Source organism: Oncorhynchus tshawytscha, unplaced genomic scaffold, assembly GCF_018296145.1.
Source record: "Oncorhynchus tshawytscha isolate Ot180627B unplaced genomic scaffold, Otsh_v2.0 Un_contig_10693_pilon_pilon, whole genome shotgun sequence".
NCBI lineage: Eukaryota > Metazoa > Chordata > Actinopteri > Salmoniformes > Salmonidae > Oncorhynchus > Oncorhynchus tshawytscha.
The window spans coordinates 65001-92500 of record NW_024609220.1 but is presented as its reverse complement, the minus strand read 5'-3'; the positions used below and the strand labels follow the sequence as shown (position 1 = coordinate 92500).

The 27500-nt window shown below is 44.0% G+C and overlaps 1 protein-coding gene across 1 annotated transcript in view; it reads right to left on the bottom strand.

Annotated features, from left to right (window-relative positions):
* Window positions 1-27500, bottom strand: part of LOC121844445 (voltage-dependent T-type calcium channel subunit alpha-1I-like) — a gene marked incomplete at both ends in the record, with an annotated part of 105101 nt that overhangs the window by 29582 nt on the left and 48019 nt on the right. The window contains 11 exons of the mRNA XM_042314540.1: window positions 450-550; window positions 1129-1615; window positions 1845-1915; window positions 5730-5908; window positions 9762-9852; window positions 10219-10374; window positions 11045-11162; window positions 12418-12603; window positions 12773-12924; window positions 17419-17830; window positions 18498-18703. Coding sequence (XP_042170474.1) covers window positions 450-550; window positions 1129-1615; window positions 1845-1915; window positions 5730-5908; window positions 9762-9852; window positions 10219-10374; window positions 11045-11162; window positions 12418-12603; window positions 12773-12924; window positions 17419-17830; window positions 18498-18703 — 2159 coding nt within the window. The remainder of the gene's footprint in view (window positions 1-449; window positions 551-1128; window positions 1616-1844; window positions 1916-5729; window positions 5909-9761; window positions 9853-10218; window positions 10375-11044; window positions 11163-12417; window positions 12604-12772; window positions 12925-17418; window positions 17831-18497; window positions 18704-27500) is intronic.

The window sequence follows — 27500 nt, the reverse complement described above, 5'->3', positions numbered from 1 at the left end:
TGTGTGTGTCTGAGTAACAAGAGACAGACAGGTCTTTATGTGTTGTCTGAGTAACAAGAGACAGACAGGTCTTTATGTGTGTGTGTCTGAGTAACAAGAGACAGACAGGTCTTTATGTGTGTGTCTGAGTAACAAGAGACAGACAGGTATTTATGTGTGTGTCTGAGTAACAAGAGACAGACAGGTATTTATGTGTGTGTCTGAGTAACAAGAGACAGACAGGTATTTATGTGTGTGTCTGAGTAACAAGAGACAGACAGGTCTTTATATGTGTGTGTCTGAGTAACAAAAGACAGACAGGTCTTTATGTGTGTGTGTCTGAGTAACAAGAGACAGACAGGTCTTTATGTGTGTGTCTGAGTAACAAGAGACAGACAGGTCTTTATGTGTGTGTGTCTGAGTAACAAGAGACAGACAGGTCTTTATGTGTGTGTGTCTGAGTAACATACTTGTTCTGTGGTGAGAAGAGGTAGACAGACCAGTCCTCTCTTTTCTCACACCAGTCAGGCCTGTACACCTCCATCATCTTCTGGATACGGAAACACAGACTCTGGAGGAGGAAGAGAGGAGGAGGGGGAGGAGAGAGAGTGTGTGAGAAAGAGAGAGAGGAAGAGGGAGAGAGGAAGAGAGTGTGTGAGAAAGAGAGAGAGAGTGTGTGAGAAAGAGAGAGAGGAAGAGGGAGAGAGTGTGTGAGAAAGAGAGAGAGGAAGAGGGAGAGAGGGAGAGAGGGAGAGAGGAAGAGAGGAGGAGGGGGAGGAGAGAGAGAGAGTGTGTGTGAGAAAGAGAGAGAGGAAGAGGGATAGAGGAAGAGGGAGAGAGGGAGAGAGGAAGAGGGAGAGAGGGAGAGAGTGTGTGAGAAAGAGAGAGAGGAAGAGGGAGAGAGGAGGAGGGGGAGGAGGGGGAGGAGAGAGAGAGTGTGTGTGAGAAAGAGAGAGAGAAAGAGGGAGAGAGGGAGAGAGGAAATGTATTATCAATAGAGGAAAATGGGACATTCATGTCACCTCTGGTGGTAATGTTTGATACAATGACTTAACAGTCATTTCAGTCAAGGACATTTTCCCATCGAGTAAAAACCCTCTGGGTAAACATAGACTACTCAGTTGTAGCCAGTCTTGCAGTAAAACTCACATAGTCTATCTCCTCATCCAGGTCCGATCTGTCCTTGGCCAGGTTCAGCTGAGGGAAGACCTCCGTTAGGAGTTGGGCAGTCTGGGGACCCATAACACCAGTAGGACTAGGAGCCTTCCCATTACAATCATGGTGCTCCGCCACCATACCCCCACTGCCGCTGCTCCCTCCCCCAGAAACACTCCTCATCCTGGGGTTGGGGTGAGACGGAGGTCCCCCGGGGACCTGGAGCATGTTTGGCAGCTCCAGGGAGAGAGCGCGGCGGTCCCGGTGCCGGATGGCATTGCGTCGGGAGAGGAGGGGGAGAGGGGGAGCGTGGTGAGGGGGGAGGCGGAGAGCGGGGGAGAGGAGGAACTCGTGTTCGGCTGAGTGGTAAAGGGAGTGGATGTGGGAGTGGGGGCTTCGGACACGGAGGCTTCCTCCCACCACACCTGCTCCCATCCCCCCTACCCCCCGGGAGGGACAACCCAGGCTGTTCCAGCTGGACCTGAGGGCAGGCAGAATGTGGTGGGTACATGAAGAGTTCATAAAGTAGTTAGAACGGATTCATAAAGGATTGGTACGTTCCTGAGATAAATAGTGTATTACACAATTAATTATGGATCAATAAGGTTACTTTAATCATTCAACAAGGACTAATATGATATGACTGATTAATTAATGATCGATTCATGATTAATGAAGTAATCAAGTATTTCATTGCTCTAACTATCTACCTGCGGTTCCATGCACTCTGAGGAGGGGGAGGGCGACCCCAATGGTGGTGCAGGGAACTGCGGCCGTGGTGCTGTAACCAAGACAACAAAAGACAACATGAGAAAATGAACTGGTATTTGAAATGTATACGTTGGTAAATACATGATGTATATACCATATATACACCATAAAGACAACATTAAGGACCACGTTTGGCCTCCGTCTCAATACATCGGGGCGTGGACTCTACAAGCTGCCATGATGACTCGAATGCTTCCCACAGTTGTGTCAAGTTGGCTGGTAGTGGATCTCTACCCTGAATAGCTGGCTCCATCTCATCCCACAGATGCTCAATTGGATTGAGATCTGGTGACTGGGCAGGCCACTGCACTAAGCTGAATTCACTGTCGTGGAACCATTCCTGGCCAATCCTAGCCTTGTGGCATGGGGCATTACCCGGCTGAAAACAATCCTTTCACAGATGGATACACTGCTGCCATTAAGGGATGCGCCTGATTGGCAAAGATGTTCAGATATCCTGTGGCATTCAAACATTGCTCCACTTTTATCAAGGGGCCCAATGTGTGCCATGAAAACACACCATCACATCACCACCAGCCTGTAATGTTGACATGTGGCATGATGGATGCATGTGTGGTTCTCTCCAAACCCTAGTCCTCCCATCAGCGTGAAACAGCAAGAAGCAGGATTCATCAGACCAGGCAATGTTTTTCCAATTCTCCAGTGTCCAGTGTTTTCGCTCCTTAGCCCACTGCAACCGCAGTTTCTGGGTCCAGTGTTTTCGTTCCTTAGCCCACTGCAACCCCAGTTTCTGGGTCCAGTGTTTTTGATCCTTAGCCCACTGCAACAGCAGTTTCTGGGTCCAGTGTTTTTGTTCCTTAGCCCACTGCAACCGCAGTTTCTGGGTCCAGTGTTTTTGTTCCTTAGCCCACTGCAACCGCAGTTTCTGGGTCCAGTGTTTTCATTCCTTAGCCCACTGCAACCGCAGTTTCGGGGCTTTTTCTGCTGAAAGAAGTGGAACTGGATTCACCTGGTCAGTCTGTCATGGAAAGAGCAGGTGTTCATAATGTTTTGTACATTCAGTGTATACAGTTGGGAGAACAAGTATTTGATACACTGCCGATTTTGCAGCTTTTCCTACTTACAAAGCATGTAGAGGTCTGTAATTTTTATCCTAGGTACACTTCAACTGTGAGAGACAGAATCTAAAACAAAAATCCAGAAAATCACATTGTATGATTTTTTAACTAATTAATTTGCATTTTATTGCATGACATGCTTCTACACCTGCATTGCTTGCTGTTTGGGGTTTTAGGCTGGGTTTCTGTACAGCACTTTGAGATATCAGCTGATGTACAAAGGGCTATATAAATACATTTGATTTGATTTGATAAGTATTTTATCACCTACCAACCAGTAAGAATTCCGGCTCTCACAGACCTGTTAGTTTTTCTTTAAGAAGCCCTCCTGTTCTCCACTCATTACCTGTATTAACTGCACCTGTTTGAACTCATTACCTGTATAAAAGACACCTGTCCACAAACTCAATCAAACAGACTCCAACCTCTCCACAATGGCCAAGACCAGAGAGCTGTGTAAGGACCACAGGGATAAAATTGTAGACCTGCACAAGGCTGGGATAGGCTATAGGACAATAGACAAGCAGCTTGGTGAGAAGTTCTAGATGAAGGTCAATCACCCTCGGTCTGGGGCTCCATGCAAGATCCCACCTCGTGGGGCATCAATGATCATGAGGAAGGTAAGGGATCAGCCCAGAACTACACGGCAGGACCTGGTCAATGACCTGAAGAGAGCTGGGACCACAGGCTCAAAGAAAAGAAGACCACAAGAAAACCAACCACACACTACGCCGTCATGGATTAAAATCCTGCTGCGCGAGCAAGGTCCCCCTGCTCAAGCCAGCACATGTCCAGGCCCGTCTGAAGTTTGCCAATGACCATCTGGATGATCCAGAGGAGGAATTGGAGAAGGTCATGTGGTCTGATGAGACAAAAATAGAGCTTTTTGGTCTAAACTCCACTCGCCGTGTTTGGAGGAAGAAGAAGGATGAGTACAACCCCAAGAACACCATCCCAACCGTGAAGCATGGAGGTGGAAACATCATTCTCTGGGGATGTTTTCTGCAAAGGGGACAGGACGACTGCACCGTATTGAGGGGAGGATGGATGGGGCCATGTATCGCGAGATCTTGGCCAACAACTTCCTTCACTCAGTAAGAGCATTGAAGATGGGTCGTGGCTGGGTCTTCCAGCATGACAACGACCTGAAACACACAGCCAGGGCAACTAAGAAGTGGCTCCGTAAGAAGCATCTCAAGGTCCTGGAGTGGCCTAGCCAATCTCCAGACTTGAGAAAATCTTTGGAGGGAGCTGAAAGTCCGTATTGCCCAGCGACAGCCCCGAAACCTGAAGGATCTGGAGAAGGTCTGTATGGAGGAGTGGGCCAAAATCTCTGCTGCAGTGTGTGAAAACCTGGTCAAGAACTACAGGAAACGTATGATCTCTGTAATTGCAAACAAAGGTTTCTGTACCAAATATTAAGTTATGCTTTTCTGATGTATCAAATACTTATGTCATGCAATGAAATGCAAATTAATTAGTTAAAAAATCATACAATGTGATTTTCTGGATTTTTGTTTTAGATTCCGTCTCTCACAGTTGAAGTGTACCTATGATACAAATGACAGACCTCTACATGCTTTGTAAGTAGGAAAAGCTGCAAAATCGGCAGTGTATCAAATACTTGTTCTCCCCACTGTGTATATATATATATTTATATAAAGACTTTCTAGACAGTTTTTCTGCCGACGTTCAAATGAAGCCTCACCAGTGAAACTTTACCAAGTGAGTTAACTGACCGTTCTAAGCAGTGTGTGTGGTGCCCTGGGAGGTGATAGCCACTCTGTCAGGATAATTACATGGTTTACTTCTGGAATCGTCCCTGTGACGACAATCACAGTCTTTTTCACAGCTATATACAGGAGGAATTTATACCACCGTTGCCACAGCAATGCTTATTTCGTCCCACCCCCCTTTCTTTTTTGTGTTAGATGTGTCTCACCTCATTAAACAGATATACATCAACATATCAGGGAAAAACCAAAGTGTAAGAAAATGTGTTTTTAGATTCTTCAGGTAAATTGAGTAAATAAAAAAAATGGCATCATTGATCAAACATTTAACTTGGGACTGTCTCAAGCTACTGGTAGGGGACAGAAACATTCATGTTAACTTTCACCCCCAGGCAGTGGAGTATACAATGATTGTGGAGGCCTTCAGCAAAGATGTCTTACATTGTTATTAACATGTGACAATGAAGACAAGTATGCCACTAAACTATACATAATCCTCTCTCTCTCTCTCTCTCTCTCTCTCTCTCTCTCTTTCGCTCTCATTCTCTCTCTCCTTCCCTCTCTCTCTCGTTTAATTAACGGTGGTTGCCATGGCGACTGGAATCCTGGGAACTGAGCCAGGCTCAATCAACCAAAGTCAGGCTTTGGCTCGACAGACAGATGCGTGGAGTCCAGGGAGTTCCTGAACTGGGAACGTTGTGATCAGAATCTCCCCCGTCGTCGGGAATGTTTATCGAATTGAAGACTCCATCCGGAATAGTCTGCGGCTGACTAGTGGCTAAGCAGACCCTTGATAACTGCCATTATGTGGCGTGTAGTGTGTAATTTGTCTAATGCAACTTGTACATAGTCTGGGGTCTAGGAAATCATAGACTGCGGACATTTAAAGAATAGCTGTTATATTTACGATATGCTAAGTGTTGCTATTAGGGAAAGTCTTCTTTTAAGGGTATTTACACTGAGAAATTCTGGGTTAATGGTTGAGTGTGTGTGTGTGTGTGTTACATCTCACCAGAGAGAATGATCTCCTCTGCTCCAGGTTGGCCTTGCCCAGACTCATAACGCTGCTCTTCCGTGACCCCAGGGCATAGGTCAGCCTGTCAGTGGGGTACGACCCCCTGGGGGTCATCACCGGGGTCAACGTGGTCAACTCTAGGTGCCCGTTAGGGGTCAAAGTGCAGATCTTAGGATCTAAAAGGGCAAAGATGAAGAAGAAGAAGCACAGACCTTTATATAAATAATTGCATTAGGTCTCTAAAACAGCCCTTGTAGTGTTTCCTAAATCCTCATATATACCCCCAGCTAGTAGTGTTTACTAAATCCTCATATATACCCCCAGCTAGTAGTGCTTATTAAATCCTCATATATACCCCCAGCTAGTAGTGTTTACTAAATCCTCATATATACCCCCAGCTAGTAGTGTTTACTAAATCCTCATATATACCCCCAGCTAGTAGTGTTTCCTAAATCCTCATATATACCCCCAGCTAGTAGTGTTTCCTAAATCCTCATATATACCCCCAGCTAGTAGTGTTTCCTAAATCCTCATATATACCCCCAGCTAGTAGTGTTTCCCTAAATACCTCATATATACCCCCCCCCAGCTAGTAGTGTTTCCTAAATCCTCATATATACCCCCAGCTAGTAGTGTTTCCTAAATCCTCATATATACCCCCAGCTAGTAGTGTTTATAAATCCTCATATATACCCCCAGCTAGTAGTGTTTCCTAAATCCTCATATATACCCCCAGCTAGTAGTGTTTATTAAATCCTCATATATACCCCCAGCTAGTAGTGTTTCCTAAATTTCTCATATATACCCCCAGCTAGTAGTGTTTATTAAATCCTCATATATACCCCCAGCTAGTAGTGTTTATTAAATCCTCATATATACCCCCAGCTAGTAGTGTTTATAAATCCTCATATATACCCCCAGCTAGTAGTGTTTATTAAATCCTCATATATACCCCCAGCTAGTAGTGTTTATTAAATCCTCATATATACCCCCAGCTAGTAGTGTTTATTAAATCCTCATATATACCCCCAGCTAGTAGTGTTTATTAAATCCTCATATATACCCCCAGCTAGTAGTGTTTATTATATATACCCCCAGCTAAAGCTCCTCATATATACCCCCAGCTAGTAGTGTTTCCTAAATCCTCATATATACCCCCAGCTAGTAGTGTTCCTAAATCTAAATCCTCATATATACCCCCAGCTAGTAGTGTTTATTAAATCCTCATATATACCCCCAGCTAGTAGTGTTTATTAAATCCTCATATATACCCCCAGCTAGTAGTGCTTATTAAATCCTCATATATACCCCCAGCTAGTAGTGTTTCCTAAATCCTCATATATACCCCCAGCTAGCTCCACTCGTTTGAAGTATTCAAATATTAACACACATGATTCCTACTCTCCAGTCTTCCTCCATAACGTAACACCCCAAGGAGACACAGAACAGAGTTCTCCACAACAGGAATACTAGGTCTGACACCTCACATAGAGCCCCACATTGGAGGTGTCACAATACCTATAAAACCTAGGAGTCACACAGGGAAATGGTTCCAATCATTTTTCCCACAGGGGATTTCAGAAACACTTAAAATAAGGGCTGTGTTTCGGCTGTGTTTCGTGTAGACTATCCCTGGCATGACGTTTTGATAATCATGTAAATCTATCTCAGACAAGGCAACTTGTGTCGATATATTAGTCTCTATTTACTCTCAGATTTGAAAATGCTAATTAGCATCAAAGTAAGACGATAAGACTACAAATCCCTGCAAGCTCCTGCACTTCCTCTATAGCTGGCACCTTTGCTAACGGGTACATTTAAAAAAAACTTTAGCCAATTTATTAACCTCTTGAACCTCTGGGGGCAGTATTTCATTTTTGGATGAAAAACGTTCCCGTTTTAAACAAGATATTTTGTCACGAAAAGATGTTCGACTATTGCATATAATTAGAAAGAAAACACTCTGACGTTTCCAAAACTGCAAAGATATTGTCTGTGAGTGCCACAGAACTAATGCTACAGGCTAAACCAAGATTAAATTTCATACAGGAAGTGAGCCAGATTTTGAATGTGCTGTGTTCCAATGTCTCCTTATATGGCTCTGAATGCGCAAGGAATGAGCCTACACTTTCTGTCATTTCCCCAAGGTGTCTGCAGCATTGTGACGTATTTGTAGGCATATCATTGGAAAATTGACCATAAGAGACTACATTTACCAGGTGTCCGCTCGGTGTCCTCCGTCGAAACTATTGCGTAATCTCCAGGTGCGTGCATTTTTCCATTTTGTTCAGAGGAGAAACCAAACTGCCACAAGTGATTTATCATCGAATAGATATGTGAAAAACACCTTGAGGATTGATTCTAAACAACGTTTGCCATGTTTCTGTCGATATTATGGAGTTCATTTGGAAAAAAGTTTGCCGTTGTAATGACTGAATTTTCGTTTTTTTTTTCTTAGCCAAATGTGATGAACAAAACGGAGCGATTTCTCCTACACAAATAATCTTTTGGGAAAAACTGAACATTTGCTATCTAACTGAGTCTCCTCATTGAAAACATCCGAAGTTCTTCAAAGGTAAATTACTTTATTTGAATGCTTTTCTTGTTTTTGTGAAAATGTTGCCTGCTGAATGCTAGGCTTAATGCTATGCTAGCTATCAATACTCTTACACAAATGCTTGTGTAGCTATGGTTGAAAAGCATTTTTTGAAAATCTGAGATGACAGTGTTGTTAACAAAAGGCTAAGCTTGTGAGCCAATATATTTATTTTATTTCATTTGCGATTTTCAGGAATAGTTAACATTGCGTTATGATAATGAGCTTGAGGCTATAATTACGCTCCCGGATACGGGATTGCTCGTCGCAACAGGTTAATGACTAAATTGACCTTTGCCTCGATTCGGCAGTCTCGTCCAGATCATCACTGCATTTGTACTTCTTCATGATAGCCACGTCAGCAGCTAATTAGCATCACATTTTTGGGGGGTAAATACAGGCGAATACATTGATAAAAGTCACCTTGTCCGAGAGAGATTTACATGATTATCAAAACATTAAATCAGGGTAAGACTACAGGAAACACAGCCCTTATTTGAAGTGTTTCTGAAATCTCCTGTGGGAAAAATGAATGGTGTAAAAACGATTGGAACCATTTCCTTGTTTGACCGCTAGGTTTTCTGGGTATTATGACTCATACTGTGGTACTCTATGGAGGTCAGGCTTTACAGAACATGTTCTCCGGGTCTTAGATGATCTAATAGTGTTTCTGGCTGAGCTCAGGGGGCTCTGTAAGCTGGTTGGCTAAACCGGGGTCAGAGTTATGATTTATAGATAACAGACGGGGTTATTTTTGTCAGTTAGAACACGTAGTCTTACTCTCTTTTCTCTTTCACTCAGTCTGAGGAGAGCTTGAAGCTGCCTTGGTTCAAATAAGGTGAGGACATCTGTAATGGAAGTGGGAGACTGTGAGGAAGAGTTGATGTGGGTGGGTGGGTGGGGGGGGGGGTGTGTGTGTGTGTTGTAGAGAACACTGAGTGCTACCCAGAATGAACCCAAAAACAGCCCTTCCTGTCTCCATGTGTGTCCCTGTCTACTTCAGCACTCTGTGCACTATAACTCCTCACTGCATGACTATACTTTGGTATGAATCCCATCCAGAATTCAATAGTTGTCTTGGGAACCACCTTATTCCTTTGTCTGTGACTGAATACCTAGTCCGTGTACAATGGTTTCCAGGATGCTCTACCCCCCACCCCTTTTAATGTGTTGTGTATAACATCCTTGAAACATGAGCATGAAGAATGCACTGCTTTGTCCTCTGCTTGTCCTAGAAACCATTGTACAGGCGTTGTATTCTGAATGTTACCATCCAAACCACAGCATTATATTGTGAATGTTACCATCCAAACCACAGCATTATATTGTGAATGTTACCATCCAAACCACCGCATTATATTGTGAATGTTACCATCCAAACCACAGCATTATATTGTGAATGTTACCATCTAAACCACAAACCATAGACTCACCAGACAGTTTGAGAGAATCATTAAGCTTCTCACTCTCGTCAAAGTTAGAGGGGGAACTGTCATCCTCTGAATAGGAGCGATTAGCATCTCCCTGGTGGAGAGACAGAGAGAGGAAGAGAGAGATAGAAAAAAAGGGAGGGAGTGAAGGAGAGAGAGAGAGAGAGAGAGGAAGAGAGAGAGAGGAAGAGAGAGAAAGAAAAAGAGGGAGGGAGGGAGGGAGGGAGGGAGGGAGGGAGGGAGGGAGGGAGGGAGGGAGGGAGGGAGGGAGGGAGGGAGGGAGGGAGGGAGAGGAAGATAGAGAGAAAGAGAGGGAGGGAGAGCAAGAGAGAAAGGGTGAGGAATGGACGAAGAGTGGGAGGGAGAGAGGAGGAAGAACATGAATGCTACATCAAAAAATCTATGCCATGTCATTGGTTTGATGTATGTTAGTCCCCCCCAAAAAAGCTCAAACTCTTACCTCAGCCTGAAATCCCTCTACCAAGATGGCCACCAGAAGGTTGAAGAGGACATAGTTCCCAAACGTCATAAGAGCTACGAAGTACAGAGCAGCTAGAGGAGAGGTGGCAGCCATTCCATTATACAGCACCGTGTTCCAGTCTTCCTGGGTGAGGATCTACACAGAGAAAGAAGGAGAGAAAGAGATGGGGGTGAGAGAAGGAGAGAGGGATGAGAGAAGGAGAGAGGAAGGAGAGGATGGAGGGATGAGAAAAGGAGAGAGGAATGAGAAAAGGAGCAAGGGATGAGACGAGGAGAAATGGATGAGAGTAGGAGCGAGGGATGAGAGAAGTAGAGGGGGATGAGAGAAGGAGCGAGGGATGAGAGAAGGAGGGATGAGAGAAGGAGTGAGGGAAGAGAGGAGAGGGGGATGAGAGAAGGAGAGAGGGATAAGAGTAGGAGCGAGGGATGAGCGATGGATGAGAGAAGGAGAGAGGGATGATAGAAGGAGAGAGGGATGAGAGATGGAGGAGAGAAGGAGAGAGGGATGATAGAAGGAGAGAGGGATGAGAGGAGAGAGGAGATAGGGATGAGAGATAGATGAGAGGAGATATGGATGAGAGATGGAGGAGAGAAGGAGAGAGGGATGAGAGAAGGAGAGAGGGATGAGAGAAGGAGAGAGGAGATAGGGGTGAAAGGAGAGAGGAGAAAGGAGAGAGGAGAAAAGGATGAGAGGAGATAGGGATGAGAGATGGATGAGAGAAGGAGAGAGGGATGAGAGAAGGAGAGAGCAGCTGAGGAGAGGTGGAGGTCATGCACAATGCACACACACACTACCAGCCCTTTACCTGAAACACAGTGACGATGGCCCAGAGTAGAGAGTCAAAGTTCTTCCTGTCTGGAACAGTGTCTCCTGCCTCTGTCTTCAGGCTGAACTTGCAGCCAAAGATATGCATCCCCAAGATACTGCAACCCAAGACAGACAATACACTTCTAATATGACCAATAGAAAACTACACTCATCCCCAAGATACTGCAACCCAAGATACTACTCCACGAAGGAGAAGGAGAAGAAGGAGAAGGAGAAGAAGAAGGAGAAGAAGGAGAAGGAGACGAAGGAGAAGGAGAAGAAGAAGGAGAAGAAGTAGAAGGAGTAGGGGAAGAAGGAAACAGAGAAGGAGAAGAAGGAAACGGAGAAGGATAAGAAGGAGAGGGAGAAGAAGGAGAAGAAGAAGGAAAAGAAGAAGAAGGAGAAGGAGAAGAGGGAGAAGGAGAAGATGAAGGAGAAGAAGTAGAAGGAGAAGAAGGAGAAGAATGAGAAGGAGAAGAAGAAGAAGAAGAAGGAGAAGAAAGAGAATGAGAAGAGAAAGAAAAAGGAGAAGTAGAAGGAGGAGAAGGAGAAGAATGAGAAGAAGGAGAAGGAGAAGAGAAAGGAAAATGAGAAGGAGAAGCAGGAGAAGGAGAAGAGAAAGGAAAATAGAAGGAGAAGGAGGAGAAGGAGAAGAGAAAGAAAAATGAGAAGGAGAAGGAGGAGAAGGAGAAGAAGGAGAAGAAGGAGAAGGAGAAGAGAAAGGAAAATGAGAAGGAGGAGAAGGAGAAGAGAAGGAAAATAGAAGGAGAAGGAGGAGAAGGAGAAGAGAAAGAAAAATAGAAGGAGAAGGAGGAGAAGGAGAAGAGAAAGAAAAATGAGAAGGAGAAGGAGGAGAAGGAGAAGAAGGAGAAGAAGGAGAAGAAGGAGAAGGAGAAGAGAAAGGAAAATGAGAAGGAGGAGAAGGAGAAGAGAAAGGAAAATAGAAGGAGAAGGAGGAGAAGGAGAAGAGAAAGAAAAATGAGAAGGAGAAGGGGAAGGAAAAATCTACACTGATTATTACACTGGGGCTTCTTGTACGTTTCTCTGTCAGTCTCAGCCTCTACAGTCAACAGGTGGTAATGTCTAGAACCTCTTCATGATGGGAATTCAATGACATGGAAGTGTAGTCAGTCAGGCAGGCTGACGCACATACACTGTGTGCTGTGTGCATGGTGAGTGTGTGTGTCCACCACTGTGCCTGCATGTATGTATATGTGACTGCATGCGTACCAGGTGTGTGTGTGTGTGTGTGTGTGTGTGTGTGTGTGTGTGTGTGTGTGTGTGTGTGTGTGTGTGTGTGTGTGTGTGTGTGTGTGTGTGTGTGTGTGTGTGATCGTGTAGATACAGATGTGTACAAAGCGGTGTGTGTACCTGAATATAAAGATGAACAGCATCAACAGCATACAGAAGGTGGCCACATTGTCCATAGTCTTCATCAGGACCACGAGCTGTCTGCGCAGCGCCGGCATGAACCTGACTAGCTTCAGGACACGAAGGAGTCTGAAGGTCCTCAATATGGACAGACCTCCGTCAGACTGGCCGATGATCTCACACACACTGGCGAGAGGGAGGGCAGGGGGAGGGAGGGATGGGGGAGGGAGAAAGAGGAGAGGGGGAGAATCAATCAAGACTTTCAATACATTTCAACAGATTTGGGTCTATATTGGTTTGAATATTGGGATGACATTGTTGAACAGATTTGGATGATAATCCTTCCGTTGTTAACCTGATAATGACGATGACACCGTCGAACACATTGTAGGGGTTTCTCAGATAGTTGAAACATCCGGACGCTGTTATCTTCAGAATCATCTCCATGGCAAACATACTAGTGAACACTATGTTACAGATCTCCAACACGTTGGTTAGTTCCTCAGGCTAGTGGAGAGAGAGAGGGAAGGGGGAGAGGGAAGGGACCAGAGAGAGAGAGAATGAGAGAGAGAGAGAGCCACGTTAGAGATACAGAGAGATCTTTATATTGCTTTATACATTGGGAACGTACCCCCCCACACACACCCTCTTTCTTTCCTCTCCTTCTCTTTTTCCTCTCTCTCCCTCTCTCTTTATTCACACTCCTCTCTTTCCTCTATCTCTCTCTCACTTTCTTTCCTCTCCTTCTCTCTTTCCTCTCTCTTTCTTTCCTCTCCTTCTCTCTTTCCTCTCTCTTTCTTTCCTCTCCTTCTCTCTTTCCTCTTTCTCCCTCTCTTTCTTTCCACTCCTTCTCTCTTTCCCCTCCTTCTCACTTTCTTTCCCCTCCTTCTCACTTTCTATCCCATCCTTCTCACTTTCTTTCCCCTCCTTCTCACTTTCTTTCCCCTCCTTCTCACTTTCTTTCCCCTCCTTCTCACTTTCTTTCCCCTCCTTCTCACTTTCTTTCCCTCTTTCTTTCTTTCCCTTTCTCCTTCCACTTTCTTCTCACCTTTCCCCTCCTTCTCACTTTCTTTCCTCTCCTTCTCTCTTTCCTCTTTCTCCCTCTCTTTCTTTCCACTCCTTCTCTCTTTCCCCTCCTTCTCACTTTCTTTCCCCTCCTTCTCTCTCTCTTTCCTCTCCTTCTCACTTTCTTTCCCCTCCTTCTCACTTTCTATCCCATCCTTCTCACTTTCTTTCCCCTCCTTCTCACTTTCTTTCCCCTCCTTCTCACTTTCTTTCCCCTCCTTCTCACTTTCTTTCCTCTCCTTCTCTCTTTCCTCTCTCTCCCTCTCTCTTTCTTTCCACTCCTTCTCTCTTTCCCCTCCTTCTCACTTTCTTTCCCCTCCTTCTCTCTCTCTTTCCTCTCCTTCTCACTTTCTTTCCCCTCCTTCTCACTTTCTATCCCATCCTTCTCACTTTCTTTCCCCTCCTTCTCACTTTCTTTCCCCTCCTTCTCACTTTCTTTCCCCTCCTTCTCTCTTTCTTTCCCCCCTCCTTCTCACTTTCTTTCCCCTCCTTCTCACTTTCTTTCCCCTCCTTCTCACTTTCTTTCCCCTCCTTCTCTCTCTCTTTCCCCTCCTTCTCTCTTTCCCCTCCTTCTCTCTTTCTTTCCCCTCCTTCTCTTTCTTTCCCCTCCTTCTCACTTTCTTTCCTTCCTCCTTCTCACTTTCTTTCCCCTCCTTCTCTCTTTCTTCCTTCTCCCTCCTTCTCACTTTCTTTCCCCTCCTTCTCACTTTCTTTCCCCTCCTTCTCTCTTTCTTTCCCCTCCTTCTCTCTTTCTTTCCCCTCCTTTTCTTTCCCCTCTTCTCTTTCTTTCCTTCTCTTTCTTTCCCCTCTTCTCTCTTTCTTTCCCCTCCTTCTCTTCTTTCTCTTTTCCCCCTCCTTCTTTCCCTCCTTCTCTTTCTTTCTTTCTTCCTCTTTCTTTCCCCTCTTCTCTTTCCTTCTCACTTTCTTTCCCTCCTTCTCACTTTCTTTCCCCTCCTTCTCACTTTCTTTCCCCTCCTTCTCTTTCTTTCCCCTCCTTCTCACTTTCTCCCTCCTTCTCTCTTTCTTTCCCCTCCTCTCTCTCTTTCTTTCCTCCTTTCTCTCTTCTCCTTTCTTTCTTTCCCCTCCTTCTCTCTCTTTCTTTCCCCTCCTTCTCTCTCTTCTCTTTCTTTCCCCTTTTCCCCCTCCTTCTCTCTTTCTTTCCCCTCCTTCTCTCTTTCTTTCCCCTCCCTCTCTCTTTCTTTCCCCCTCCTTCTCTCTTTCTTTCCCCTCCTTCTCTTTCTCCTTCTCCTTTCTTTCCCCTCCTTCTCTCTTTCCCTCTCCTTCTCTCTTTTCCCCTTTCTCTCTTTCTCCTCCTTCTCTCTTTCTTTCCCCCTTCTCTCTTTCTTTCTCCTTTCTCCCCTTTCTCTCTTTCTTTCCTCTCCTCTCTCTTTCTTTCCTTCTCCTTTCTTTCCCCTCCTCCTCTCTCTCTTTCTTTCCCCTCCTCCTCTCTCTTTCTTTCCTCTTTCTTTCTCCTTCTCTCTTTCTTTCCCCTCCTTCTCTCTTCTCTTTCCCCTCCTTCTCTTTCTCTTTCCCCTCCTCTCTCTTTCTTTCCCCTCCTTCTCCTCTTTCTTTCCCCTCCTTCTCTTTTCTTTCCCCTCCTTCTCTCTTTCTTTCCCCTCCTTTCTTTCCCTTTCTCTTCCCCTCCTTCTCTTTCTTTCTTCCTCCCTCCTTCTCTTTCTTTCTTTCCCCTCCTTCTCTCTTTCCCCTTTCCCCTCTTTCCCCTCCTTCTCTCTTTCCCTCTCTCCTTCTTTCTCTCCTTCTTTCCTCTCTCCTTCTCTCTTTCTTTCCCCTCCTTCTCTTTCTTTCCCCTCCTTCTTTCCCCTCTTCTCTTTCCCTCTCCTTCTCTTTTCTTTCCCCTCCTTCTCTTTCTTTCCCCTCCTTCTCTTTCTTTCCCCTTTCTCACTCTCTTTCCCCTCCTCTCTTTCTTTCCCCTCTTCCCTTTCCCCTCCTTCTCTTTCTCTCCTCTTTCCCCTCCTTCTCTCTTTCTTTCCCCTCCTTCTCCTCTTTCTCTTCTCTTTCTTTCCCTCCTTCTCTCTTTCTTTCCCCTCCTCCTTCTCTCCTTCTTTTCCCCTCCTTCTCTCTTTCCCCTCTTTCTTTCTTTCCCTCCTCTCTTTCTTTCCCCTCCTTCTGTCTTCTTTCCCCTCCTTCTCTTTTCCCCTCCTTCTCTTTCTTTCTTTCCTCTCTTTCCTTCCTCTCTTTTCTTTCCCCTTTCCTTCTCTCTTTCTTTCCTTCTCTCTTTCTTTCTCTCCTTCTTTTTCCCCTCCTTCTCTCTTTCTTTCTCTCTTTCTTTCCTCTCCTTCTCTCTTTCTTTCCCCTCCTTCTCTCTTTCTTTCCCCTCCCTCTCTCTTTCTTTCCCCTCCTTCTCTCTTTCTTTCCCCTCCTTCTCTCTTTCTTTCCTCTCCCTCTCTCGCTAGTTATCAGGCAGTTCAATCTTCCTGTGATTGACAGGCCTGCATCGATCAGTCAAAAAGGGCACAGAGTGGTGGCACAGTTTCTCTCTTTTTTTCTCTCTCTCTCTCTCCATCTCTCTCTCTTTCTCTGTCCCTCGCTCTCTCCAGACACACATACACGCGCATGTATGGTAAATCTGTATGGCTAAATGTGTCTGTGTTGTGATTGAAACCTAATCACTATCCCTAACCTATGATGACATCACTGAACAAGCCTCTGATCACCCGCCTGAAGGTCATTGAGGACGGAGTGTGACTGTGTGTGTGTGTGTATTTTTCCATGTGTGTGTGTGTGTGTGTGTCTCTCCTTCATCATACTCTCTCTCTCCTTCATCATCCTCTCTCTCTCTCCTTCATCATCCTCTCTCGCTCCTTCATCATCGTCTCTCTCTATCTTTAGCATTCTCTGAGACCAGAGACATTTCTTTGTTGCCGTGATGGAAGAATAGAGTGGGTGGATGACGGAGTTAGAGGTGGAGAGAGAGAGAGAGAGAGAGAGAGAGAGAGAGAGAGAGAGAGAGAGAGAGAGAAAGAACGACGGATGTGGAATGAGGGAGAGAGAGAGAGAGAGAGAGAGAGAGAGAGAGAGAGAGAGAGAGAGAGAGAGAGAGAGAGAGAGAGAATGAGGGAGAGAGAGAAAGAATGAGGGAGAGAGAGAGAGAGAGAGAGAGAGAGAGAGAGAGAGAGAGAGAGAGAAAGAACAAGGGATGTGGAATGAGGGAGAAAGAGAGAGAAAAAACAAGGGTTGTGGAATGAGGGAGAGAGAGACTTGAGAAAGATGTTTGTACGTAATTGTTGCATTATGGATGTACTATAAAGGGGAGGCTGGGTTCCACTGTGACCTTTTCATAGATGGGTCAAAGAAAGGTCACTACGTGGAGTCTGGATGTGGAGAGAGGAGGAAAGAGAGAGTGGTTCACATACAGTATGTAGACTCAAATAAGAGAGGGGGAGAAAAGGGATGAACATGAGTACATGCAGACACAAATAGACAGAGAAATAGAGAGAACGACATAGAGAAAAGAAGAAGTGAGAGAAAGAATGAAAGAGAGAGCCAGACAGACAGATGGATAGAGAAAGATGGACAGACAGAGAGAGAGAGAGACAGAGACAGAGAGAGAGAGAAAGATAGAAAGAGAGAGCCAGACAGACAGATGGATAGAGAAAGATGGACAGACAGAGAGAGAGAGAGACAGAGACAGAGAGAGAGAGAGAAAGATAGAAAGAGAGAGCCAGACAGACAGATGGATAGAGAAAGATAGACAGACAGAGAGAGAGAGAGAGATGGACAGAGAGATAGAGAGAGAGAGAGAGGGATGAAGAAGCGAGAGAGATGGACAGAGAGATAGAGATGGACAGAGAGAGAGAGAGATAGAGAGAGGGATGAAGAAGCGAGAGAGATGGACAGAGAGATAGAGATGGACAGAGAGAGAGAGAGATAGAGAGAGGGATGAAGAAGAGAGAGAGATGAGGAAGAGATCCATACCTGGTTGTGGTGTTCGATGCCCATACTGATGGTATTGATGAGGATAGCGATCATAATTCCTCTATTGAAGTACTTGCTCTCCACGATCCCCAACAACTTCAACCTCGTCTCCTCCCACAGCTTCCCACACCCCCGCCTACATCCCCCAGAAACCTTAGCGGGAGCCGCGTCTTTCACTTCCTCCTTCCCGGCATCGCATTTGCTGCCCTCCCCTTCCGTCTTCTCCAAAGCTCCTTCCTCCACCTCCAAATTGGCCAGGCTGTCGGCAGGTCCCGCCCCGTCGCTGATTGACAGGGCGACGGTGCAATGAGGGCAGCCGTCGGTGGCGGGGGAGAGGGTGAGGGCGATGGAGTCTCCTGGGGAGGCGTGTTCCGGCTTGGTGTGGTGGGGACAGTGGACCGCTGGTTCAAATGGGAACATTGGAGATCAAATAAGGGAAAGAAAAAAGAAGCTATTTTCAATTTGACGTCCAACAATTATCTCCCTCTGTACTCGGGTGTTGAATGTCATAACCGTAGAACAAATTAATCTTCTAATGAATCCATTTATTGTTTCCAGTCTGTGTCCTATGAATGTCAAAACCTCCAAATGATGCAATGATATCACATACTCCCGCTCTAATTCCCTCCATCGCTCTCTCTCTCTCCCCCTCTTCACCACTCACCCTGTCTGTGCTGCCCTCTCCTCTCTCCACCTACTCCTCTTCCTCCTCCATTCACATTCATCTTCTCTCCTCCTCCTCTTCTCCCTGCTCCTTTCACCTCCTTGGGCCTCCCCAACAGTCGGTTACAGAGCGCCATGGACCTCCTGTGTATAGAGGCACATTCATGCCAAAACAAATTGAAACATTGAAACATTAAAGGGAAAAGCAATGCACCTGCTGAAGGCAAATGTTGTTTTTGTTCAATGGTATATTTTTGTTTGTTTTATTTTAAAAATTAAATATTTTATTTGGGATCTTCTAGTTATTTCTACTTGACATTCTCATGTTAAGAAGCACATTACATCATATCACATCAATTACAGAAATATAAATAATCAAATGTATTTTGGCATGAATTGGCCTCCATACTCCCTACCTGCGGGCCTTGCGGAGGACGTGGCAGACCAGCTGGAAGACGGACTCATAGCAACCTGCCGAGGGCTCAGTCATGCTGGCTAGAGTAGAGGAAGAGTGGGCCTGGGCTCTCTGCTCCTGCATCAGCTGGTGCTCCCGCTGCTTGGTCTCACTGAACTGGGTGGCGATCACCACCAGGCACAGGTTGATCATGAAGAAAGAACCAATCTGTTGGGCAAACAGGAATATACACAGAGTTAGGGACTCCTTCATGAACAGACACAGAGTTAGAGCAGGAGTAAGTGACCACAGACAGGTTGATCGTGAAGAAATAACCAATATGTTGGGCGAGCAAATGTAAACACATAGTTCGGGACAAGCATAATGAAACACAGAGTTAGAGTAGGTGAGGACTGCTTTATTCTCTCTGAACTGGGTGGTGAACAAACAGAGGTTGATCATAACAAAATAACCTATCTGGGGGGGTGGACAACCGAAAAGTTGAAAAACATAGTTATACCAGGCATCTGAAAGCCATATAAAGTTTGAATTCCAACACCAAGAACAGACAAATGAAGGCTGAACTATACAGGGAGTCTGTGAACATGATAGACTGGGGAAAAGGATGTGTGATTGTTTTAGATAGGTTAGATAGCTGTGTTAGAAGAAGAGGGAACAGGATGTGTGATTGTTTTAGATAGGTTAGATAGCTGTGTTAGAAGAAGAGGGAACAGGATGTGTGATTGTTTTAGATAGGTTAGATAGCTGTGTTAGAAGAAGAGGGAACAGGATGTGTGATTGTTTTAGATAGGTTAGATAGCTGTGTTAGAAGAAGAGGGAACAGGATGTGTGATTGTTTTAGATAGGTTAGATAGCTGTGTTAGAAGAAGAGGGAACAGGATGTGTGATTGTTTTAGATAGGTTAGATAGCTGTGTTAGAAGAAGAGGGAACAGGATGTGTGATTGTTTTAGATAGGTTAGATAGCTGTGTTAGAAGAAGAGGGAACAGGATGTGTGATTGTTTTAGATAGGTTAGATAGCTGTGTTAGAAGAAGAGGGAACAGGATGTGTGATTGTTTTAGATAGGTTAGATAGCTGTGTTAGAAGAAGAGGGAACAGGATGTGTGATTGTTTTAGATAGGTTAGATAGCTGTGTTAGAAGAAGAGGGAACAGGATGTGTGATTGTTTTAGATAGGTTAGATAGCTGTGTTAGAAGAAGAGGGAACAGGATGTGTGATTGTTTTAGATAGGTTAGATAGCTGTTAGTTAGAAGAAGAGGGAACAGGATGTGTGATTGTTTTAGATAGGTTAGATAGCTGTGTTAGAAGAAGAGGGAACAGGATGTGTGATTGTTTTAGATAGGTTAGATAGCTGTGTTAGAAGAAGAGGGAACAGGATGTGTGATTGTTTTAGATAGGTTAGATAGCTGTGTTAGAAGAAGAGGGAACAGGATGTGTGATTGTTTTAGATAGGTTAGATAGCCATGTTAGAAGAAGAGGGAACAGGATGTGTGATTGTTTTAGATAGGTTAGATAGCTGTGTTAGAAGAAGAGGGAACAGGATGTGTGATTGTTTTAGATAGGTTAGATAGCCATGTTAGAAGAAGAGGGAACAGGATGTGTGATTGTTTTAGATAGGTTAGATAGCTGTGTTAGAAGAAGAGGGAACAGGATGTGTGATTGTTTTAGATAGGTTAGATAGCTGTGTTAGAAGAAGAGGGAACAGGACGTGTGATTGTTTTAGATAGGTTAGATAGCTGTGTTAGAAGAAGAGGGAACAGGATGTGTGATTGTTTTAGATAGGTTAGATAGCTGTGTTAGAAGAAGAGGGAACAGGATGTGTGATTGTTTTAGATAGGTTAGATAGCTGTGTTAGAAGAAGAGGGAACAGGATGTGTGATTGTTTTAGATAGGTTAGATAGCTGTGTTAGAAGAAGAGGGAACAGGATGTGTGATTGTTTTAGATAGGTTAGATAGCCGTGTTAGAAGAAGAGGGAACAGGATGTGTGATTGTTTTAGATAGGTTAGATAGCTGTGTTAGAAGAAGAGGGAACAGGATGTGTGATTGTTTTAGATAGGTTAGATAGCCATGTTAGAAGAAGAGGGAACAGGATGTGTGATTGTTTTAGATAGGTTAGATAGCTGTGTTAGAAGAAGAGGGAACAGTGTTAGAAGAAGAGGGAACAGGATGTGTGATTGTTTTAGATAGGTTAGATAGCCATGTTAGAAGAAGAGGGAACAGGATGTGTGATTGTTTTAGATAGGTTAGATAGCTGTGTTAGAAGAAGAGGGAACAGGATGTGTGATTGTTTTAGATAGGTTAGATAGCCATGTTAGAAGAAGAGGGAACAGGATGTGTGATTGTTTTAGATCGGTTAGATAGCTGTGTTAGAAGAAGAGGGAACAGAGCACGTTTGAGAAGTTGGACGACTACAGTAGGAAGACTTAGAGAATACTAAATAGAAAAGGCTGTTGCCATCCTGAATGAATAAGAGATGAGAAAGATGACCTTTTAATCTTAGAAAGCCTAAAGAGACATCACAGAGAGATGCTCTGTTGCCATCCTTTAGAATGTTGGAAGAGAGAGAGAGAAGGTCCTCTGTGCCACATACATTCCCCCCTCAGAGTCACCCTACTTCAATGAAGAGAGTTTCTCCATTCTACAGGGGGAGATTAGTCACTTTCAGGCCCAAGGCAACGTACTCTGTGGAGACCTGAATGCTAGAACAACAGAGGAACAAGACACTATTAACAGTCATGGGGACAAACACATACCAGGAAGCAACAACGTTTCCCTCGCCACATACCCCCACAGAAACAACTATGACAAGGTGAAAAACAAAAAATGGAGTACAGCTTGTGAAGCTCTGTGGAACACTGGGTCTGTACATAGTCAACGGTAGGCTGAGAGGGGACTCTTTTGGTAGGTACACCTACATCTCTGTGGAACACTGGGTCTGTACATAGTCAATGTTAGGCTGAGAGGGGACTCTTTTGGTAGGTACACCTACAGCTCTGTGGAACACTGGGTCTGTACATAGTCAACGGTAGGCTGAGAGGGGACTCTTTTGGTAGGTACACCTACAGCTCTGTGGAACACTGGGTCTGTACATAGTCAACGGTAGGCTGAGAGGGGACTCTTTTGGTAGGTACACCTACAGCTCTGTGGAACACTGGGTCTGTACATAGTCAACGGTAGGCTGAGAGGGGACTCTTTTGGTAGGTACACCTACAGCTCTGTGGAACACTGGGTCTGTACATAGTCAATGTTAGGCTGAGAGGGGACTCTTTTAGTAGGTACACCTACAGCTCATCCCTTGGCAGCAGCACTGTAGACTACTTCCTCACCGACCTAAACCCAGAGTCTCTCAGAGCCTTCACAGTCAGCCCACTAACACCTCTCTCAGAGCCTTCACACTCAGCCCACTAACACCTCTCTCAGAGCCTTCACAGTCAGCCCACTAACACCTCTCTCAGAGCCTTCACACTCAGCTCACTAACACCTCTCTCAGAGCCTTCACACTCAGCCCACTAACACCTCTCTCAGAGCCTTCACAGTCAGCTCACTAACACCTCTCTCAGAGCCTTCACACTCAGCCCACTAACACCTCTCTCAGAGCCTTCACAGTCAGCCCACTAACACCTCTCTCAGAGCTGGTAGGTACACCTACAGCTCTGTGGAACACTGGGTCTGTACATAGTCAACGGTAGGCTGAGAGGGACACACTCAGCCCACTAACACCTCTCTCAGAGCCTTCACACTCAGCCCACTAACACCTCTCTCAGAGCCTTCACAGTCAGCTCACTAACACCTCTCAGAGCCTTCACACTCAGCCCACTAACACCTCTCTCAGAGCCTTCACAGTCAGCTCACTAACACCTCTCTCAGAGCCTTCACACTCAGCCCACTAACACCTCTCTCAGAGCCTTCACACTCAGCCCACTAACACCTCTCAGAGCCTTCACAGTCAGCCCACTAACACCTCTCTCAGAGCCTTCACAGTCAGCCCACTATCACCTCTCTCAGAGCCTTCACAGTCAGCCCACTAACACCTCTCTCAGAGCCTTCACACTCAGCCCACTAACACCTCTCTCAGAGCCTTCACACTCAGCCCACTAACACCTCTCTCAGAGCCTTCACACTCAGCCCACTAACACCTCTCTCAGAGCCTTCACACTCAGCCCACTAACACCTCTCTCAGACCACAGTAAAATCACAGTGTATCTGAGAAGAGCGGAACCCAACCATGAAGCATCACAGTCAAATAAATTACATGGTACAAAACAGGCCTATAGATGGAGTGCAAACAGTACAGACAGCTACCAAAAAGCAATTAGTAGCCAAAAAATACAATCTCTCCTGGACAACTTTTTAACCTTAACTTTCTCCTTCAGCAATGAAGGTGTAAATGTGGCTGTTTGGAACATAAACGTTATATTTGACAATTTAGCCTCCTTGGCTAATCTAAAGAAGCATAAGAGAAATATGAGATAATGAAAAATGATTTGAAAATGATTGCAAAAATCTAAGAAAGTCATTGAGAAATATATCTAATCAAAAACATAAAGAACCAGACAACAAAAATATACACCTTCAATATGGGGAAACACTGAAGCAATACAAACATACCCTAAGAACAGAGGAACAGAACATTAGAAATCAGCTGGATGGAATTGAGGAATCCATAGAATCAAACCACTTCTGGGAGAATTGGAATAAATGAAACAAACCTCATCATGAGGAATTGTCTCTCCAACATGGGGACATGTGGAGAAATCATTTTGTAAACCTCTACAGCAATATATCAAAGAGCCCAGAACTAAAAGATAGTCAAGAAAAATGACAAATCCTTGAATCAGCAGTCAAAGACTACCAGAATCCTGTGGATACCCCAATTACAGAAGAAGAATTATTGGAAAAACTATGCACTCTCCAACCAAAAAAGGCCTGTGGCGCTGATGGTATTTTAAATGAAATGATCAAATATACAGACCACAAATTCAAATTGGCTATACTCAAACTCTTCAACATTATCCTCACTGCAGGTATTTCCCCCGATATTTGGAACCAGGGATTGATCACACCAATCTATAAAAATGAGACAAATTTGACCCAAATAATTACAGAGGAATTTGCGTTAACAGCAACTTGGGGAAAATCCTCTGCAGTATCATAAATAGCAGACTACATCATGTCCTTGATGAACACAACATCCTGAGCAGAAGTCAGATTGGATTTCTAAAACAATTATCGTACAACAGACCACATTTTCACCCTACGCACTCTAATTGACAAACAAGTAAACCAAAACAAAGGCAAAATCTACTCGAGGTTTGTAGATTTCAAGAAAGCATTTGATTCAATTTGGCACAAAGCTCTTTTTTTATAAACTAATAGAAAGTGGTATTGGAGGGAAAACATATGATTTTATTAAATCAATGTACACTAAAAACAAATGTGCAGTTAAAATTGGCAACAAGCAAACAGACTTCTTCTCTCAGGGACGGGGAGTGAAACAGGGCTGCCCCATAAGTCCAACACTATTTAACATCTACATGAATTGTCAAAAACATTAGAAGAATCGGCAGCACCTGGTATCACCCTACACAACACTGAAATCAAGTGTCTGCTGTACGCAGATGACCTGGTGCTGCTGTCTCCCACTAAAGAGGGGTTACAGCAGCACCTAGATCGTCTTCACAGGTTCTGTCAGACCTGGGCTCTGACCATTAACCTATAAAAAAAACAAATATAATGATATTCCAAAAAAGGTCAGGAAATCAGGATGACAAATATAATTTCTATTTGGACACAGTGCTATTAGAACACACCAAAAACTACACAAATCTAGGACTAAATATCAGCAACACAGGTAGCTTTCACATTGGTTGTGAATGTGCTGAGAGACAAAGCAAGAAGAGCATTTTATGCCATTAAAAGGAACATTAAAATCAAAATTCCAATTAAAATCGAAAATCCAGTCTGGCTCAAAATCTTTCCAATCGGTTATAGAACCAGTTGCTCTATATGGCAGTGAAGTATGGGGTCCACTCTCTAATAATGAATTCACCAAATGGGACAAAAATCCAATTGAAATACTGCATGCAGAGTTTTGCAAGACTGTATTGCAAGTGCAGAGAAAAACTATAATAAACGCATGTAGAGCAGAATTGGGCCAATACCCCCTCCTCATTCGAATAGAAAAAAGAGCCATCAAATTTTACAACCATCTAAAAACAAGCGACCCCAAAACATTCCATCACAAAGTCCTACAATGTCAAGAGATGAAACCAGAGAAGAACCCCTCAGCCAGCTGGTTCTGAGGCTCAGTTCACCAACCCAAACCAACCCCATAGAGCCTCAGGACAGCACTCAGAAAATCTGGCCCAACCAAATCATTACAAGACAAAAATAAAAATATATCACCTATTGGAAAGACACCACAAAAAAATCAAAGTAAATTTCAGTGCTATTTGGCTCTAAACAGACTTGATGGCAGACTATAGAGACCGGTCGTCACAGACAAACCTGGCTGCCCAGAGAGGACAGGCTGTGCTCACTCTGCTCCAGGGGAGAGGTAGAGACAGAGCTGCATTTCTAACTACACTGTGACAAATACTCAGACCAAAGAGAATATTTCTTTCCCAAAATTATAATTCAATACAAAGAATTTGAAACTATAAAAGACGAAGAAAAAAATCTAATATTTATTGGGTGAAAAGCCTAAATGTGCAGTTTTGGCAGGCAAATATGTGTCCTCCTGTCACACCCTGACCATAGTTTGCTTTGTATGTTTCTATGTTTTGGTTGGTCAGGGTGTGATCTGGTTGGGCATTCTATGTTAATTGTCTAGTTTGTCTAGTTCTATGTTTGGCCTGATATGGTTCTCAATCAGAGGCAGGTGTTAGTCATTGTCTCTGATTGGGAACCATATTTAGGTAGCCTGGGTTTCACTGTGTGTTTGTGGGTGATTGTTCCGGTCTCTGTGTTTTGCACTAGATAGGGCTGTTTTGAGTTTTCACATTTCATTGTTTTGTAGTTTATTCATGTATAGTTTTTCCTTTATTAATTAGGAGCTAGGGCTGATTGCTGCCCCCTTTGGGGTGATTGCGTGCCCATAGTAAACAGAAAAAAAATCTGTCAAAAATTGCTAATATATGCATATAAAAATTATTATTGAATAGAAAACACTCTAAAGCTTCTAAAACCGTTTAAATTATGTCTCTATGTAAAGCAGAACTCTCAGGGCACTCATTCTCCCAAACTCTCTCTTGTCATCATAAAAGTTGGCCCAACTTTGACGTCATCGCCCCCACCCTTCCCAAGCACCTACAGTCCTGGGAACAGTTTCTATCTCTTCAGCGCGATGTCTGCTTTCAATGGGGCTTCTCATTGTGAGAATCGCGAGCTCACGAGGGTTTTGGCGGGCCGAAACCTTTCGGTCACGCGAGAAAACAGGTTACTCTCATGCGCGTTCTGCTCGGGTGATGTCTTTGTTCCAAGATTGATTAAACGACTCGTGTGTTTCTGATCGTCCTGAGAATTGCTGTGAAGCTAGATAACATGCTAATGCTGTGTTCTGAACATAGTTTGACAAGTGTAGTCGACATATAATATGTAATTTCGACGTTTTGGTGCGCACCCACTTGACTTTTTGGCTGCATTTCAACCGAAATATGTCGTGTTTGATCACCGAAAGACACAGACTTCCAAACTAAAGCTGTTTTTGGTAAGTATAAACCCTTCCAGGTCTTCTGATGGAAGAACAGCAAAGGTAAGGGAATATTTATGTGTTTATTATGGGTTTCTGTGGACTCCAGTAGAGGAGCCAAAATGCTAATTCCTGAGCGCCGACTCATATTATAGCCTAGTGAACGAAATCTGTAACGTTAAAAATAAATGTAACACAGCGATTGCATTTAGAAGAAGTGTATCTTTCTATATATATGTAGAACATGCATATTTAGTCAAAGTTTATGATGTGTATTCCATGTTAGCTGACGGCATATGCTGGAGCTATCGCATTTCTCCAGACATTCGAGTAGCATTTTTTTGAACATGGTGTCATTGTAAACAGAGATTTATGGATATATATAGCATATTTTTGAAAAAAAACATAAATGTACTGTGTAACATGTTATATTACTGTCATCTGATGAAGATTTCAAAAGCGTTTGGTGATTGCATATTTTGTTGAATTTGGCTATGGAAATTAGCTTGGTCTTCGGTGTGTCTTCGGTGGTGGTTTGACATAAATATGTGCTATGTTTTCGCCGTAAAACATTTTAGAAATCTGACTTGCTGGCTAGATAAACAAGTTGTTTATCTTTCATTTGAGCTATTGGACTTGTTAATGTGTGGAGGTTAAATATTTTTAAGAATATTTTTTGCGTTCCATGTGCCACATTCCAGCTGACGGTGGGAGGGCTGATCCCCAATTGGGAACCAAGATCCTCAAGGCGTTAACGCCAAACATGAATCATCATCACGCCGCATTTTGGTCCTCCTCTCCTTCAACTAAAGAGAACCGTTACACCTCCTGCCACAACCTGAGGGACAGCCAGTGAAAAGTAATGTTGATAATATTTCCCATCTTGTTTTGTTCTGTCTTTCATACCATGTCATGTGTCTTCTCAGTCATGTTGACACTGGTCCCCTACCAGGTCATGTGTCTTCTCAGTCATCTTGACACTGATCCACTACCAGGTCATGTGTCTTCTCAGTCATGTTGACACTGGTCTACTACCATTGCTTTAATGTATTGTTATTTTCATTAATATTGTTGTTGTAGTTGTTGTTAATGGTAATCCCATGTTCACAACTACTATTATTATTGCTGTTGGTCCCACCATGTATTTATATATAAATATATATATATATATATATATATATATAGTATTCTAGATGTATACTTTGACAACCTGAGTAATAATGAACTTGCCATGTCAATAAAGTGAATTGAATTGAGAAAGAGAAAGGACAGAGTGAGAGCGAAGGAAAAGCTCAGAGAATATAGAGAGAGGG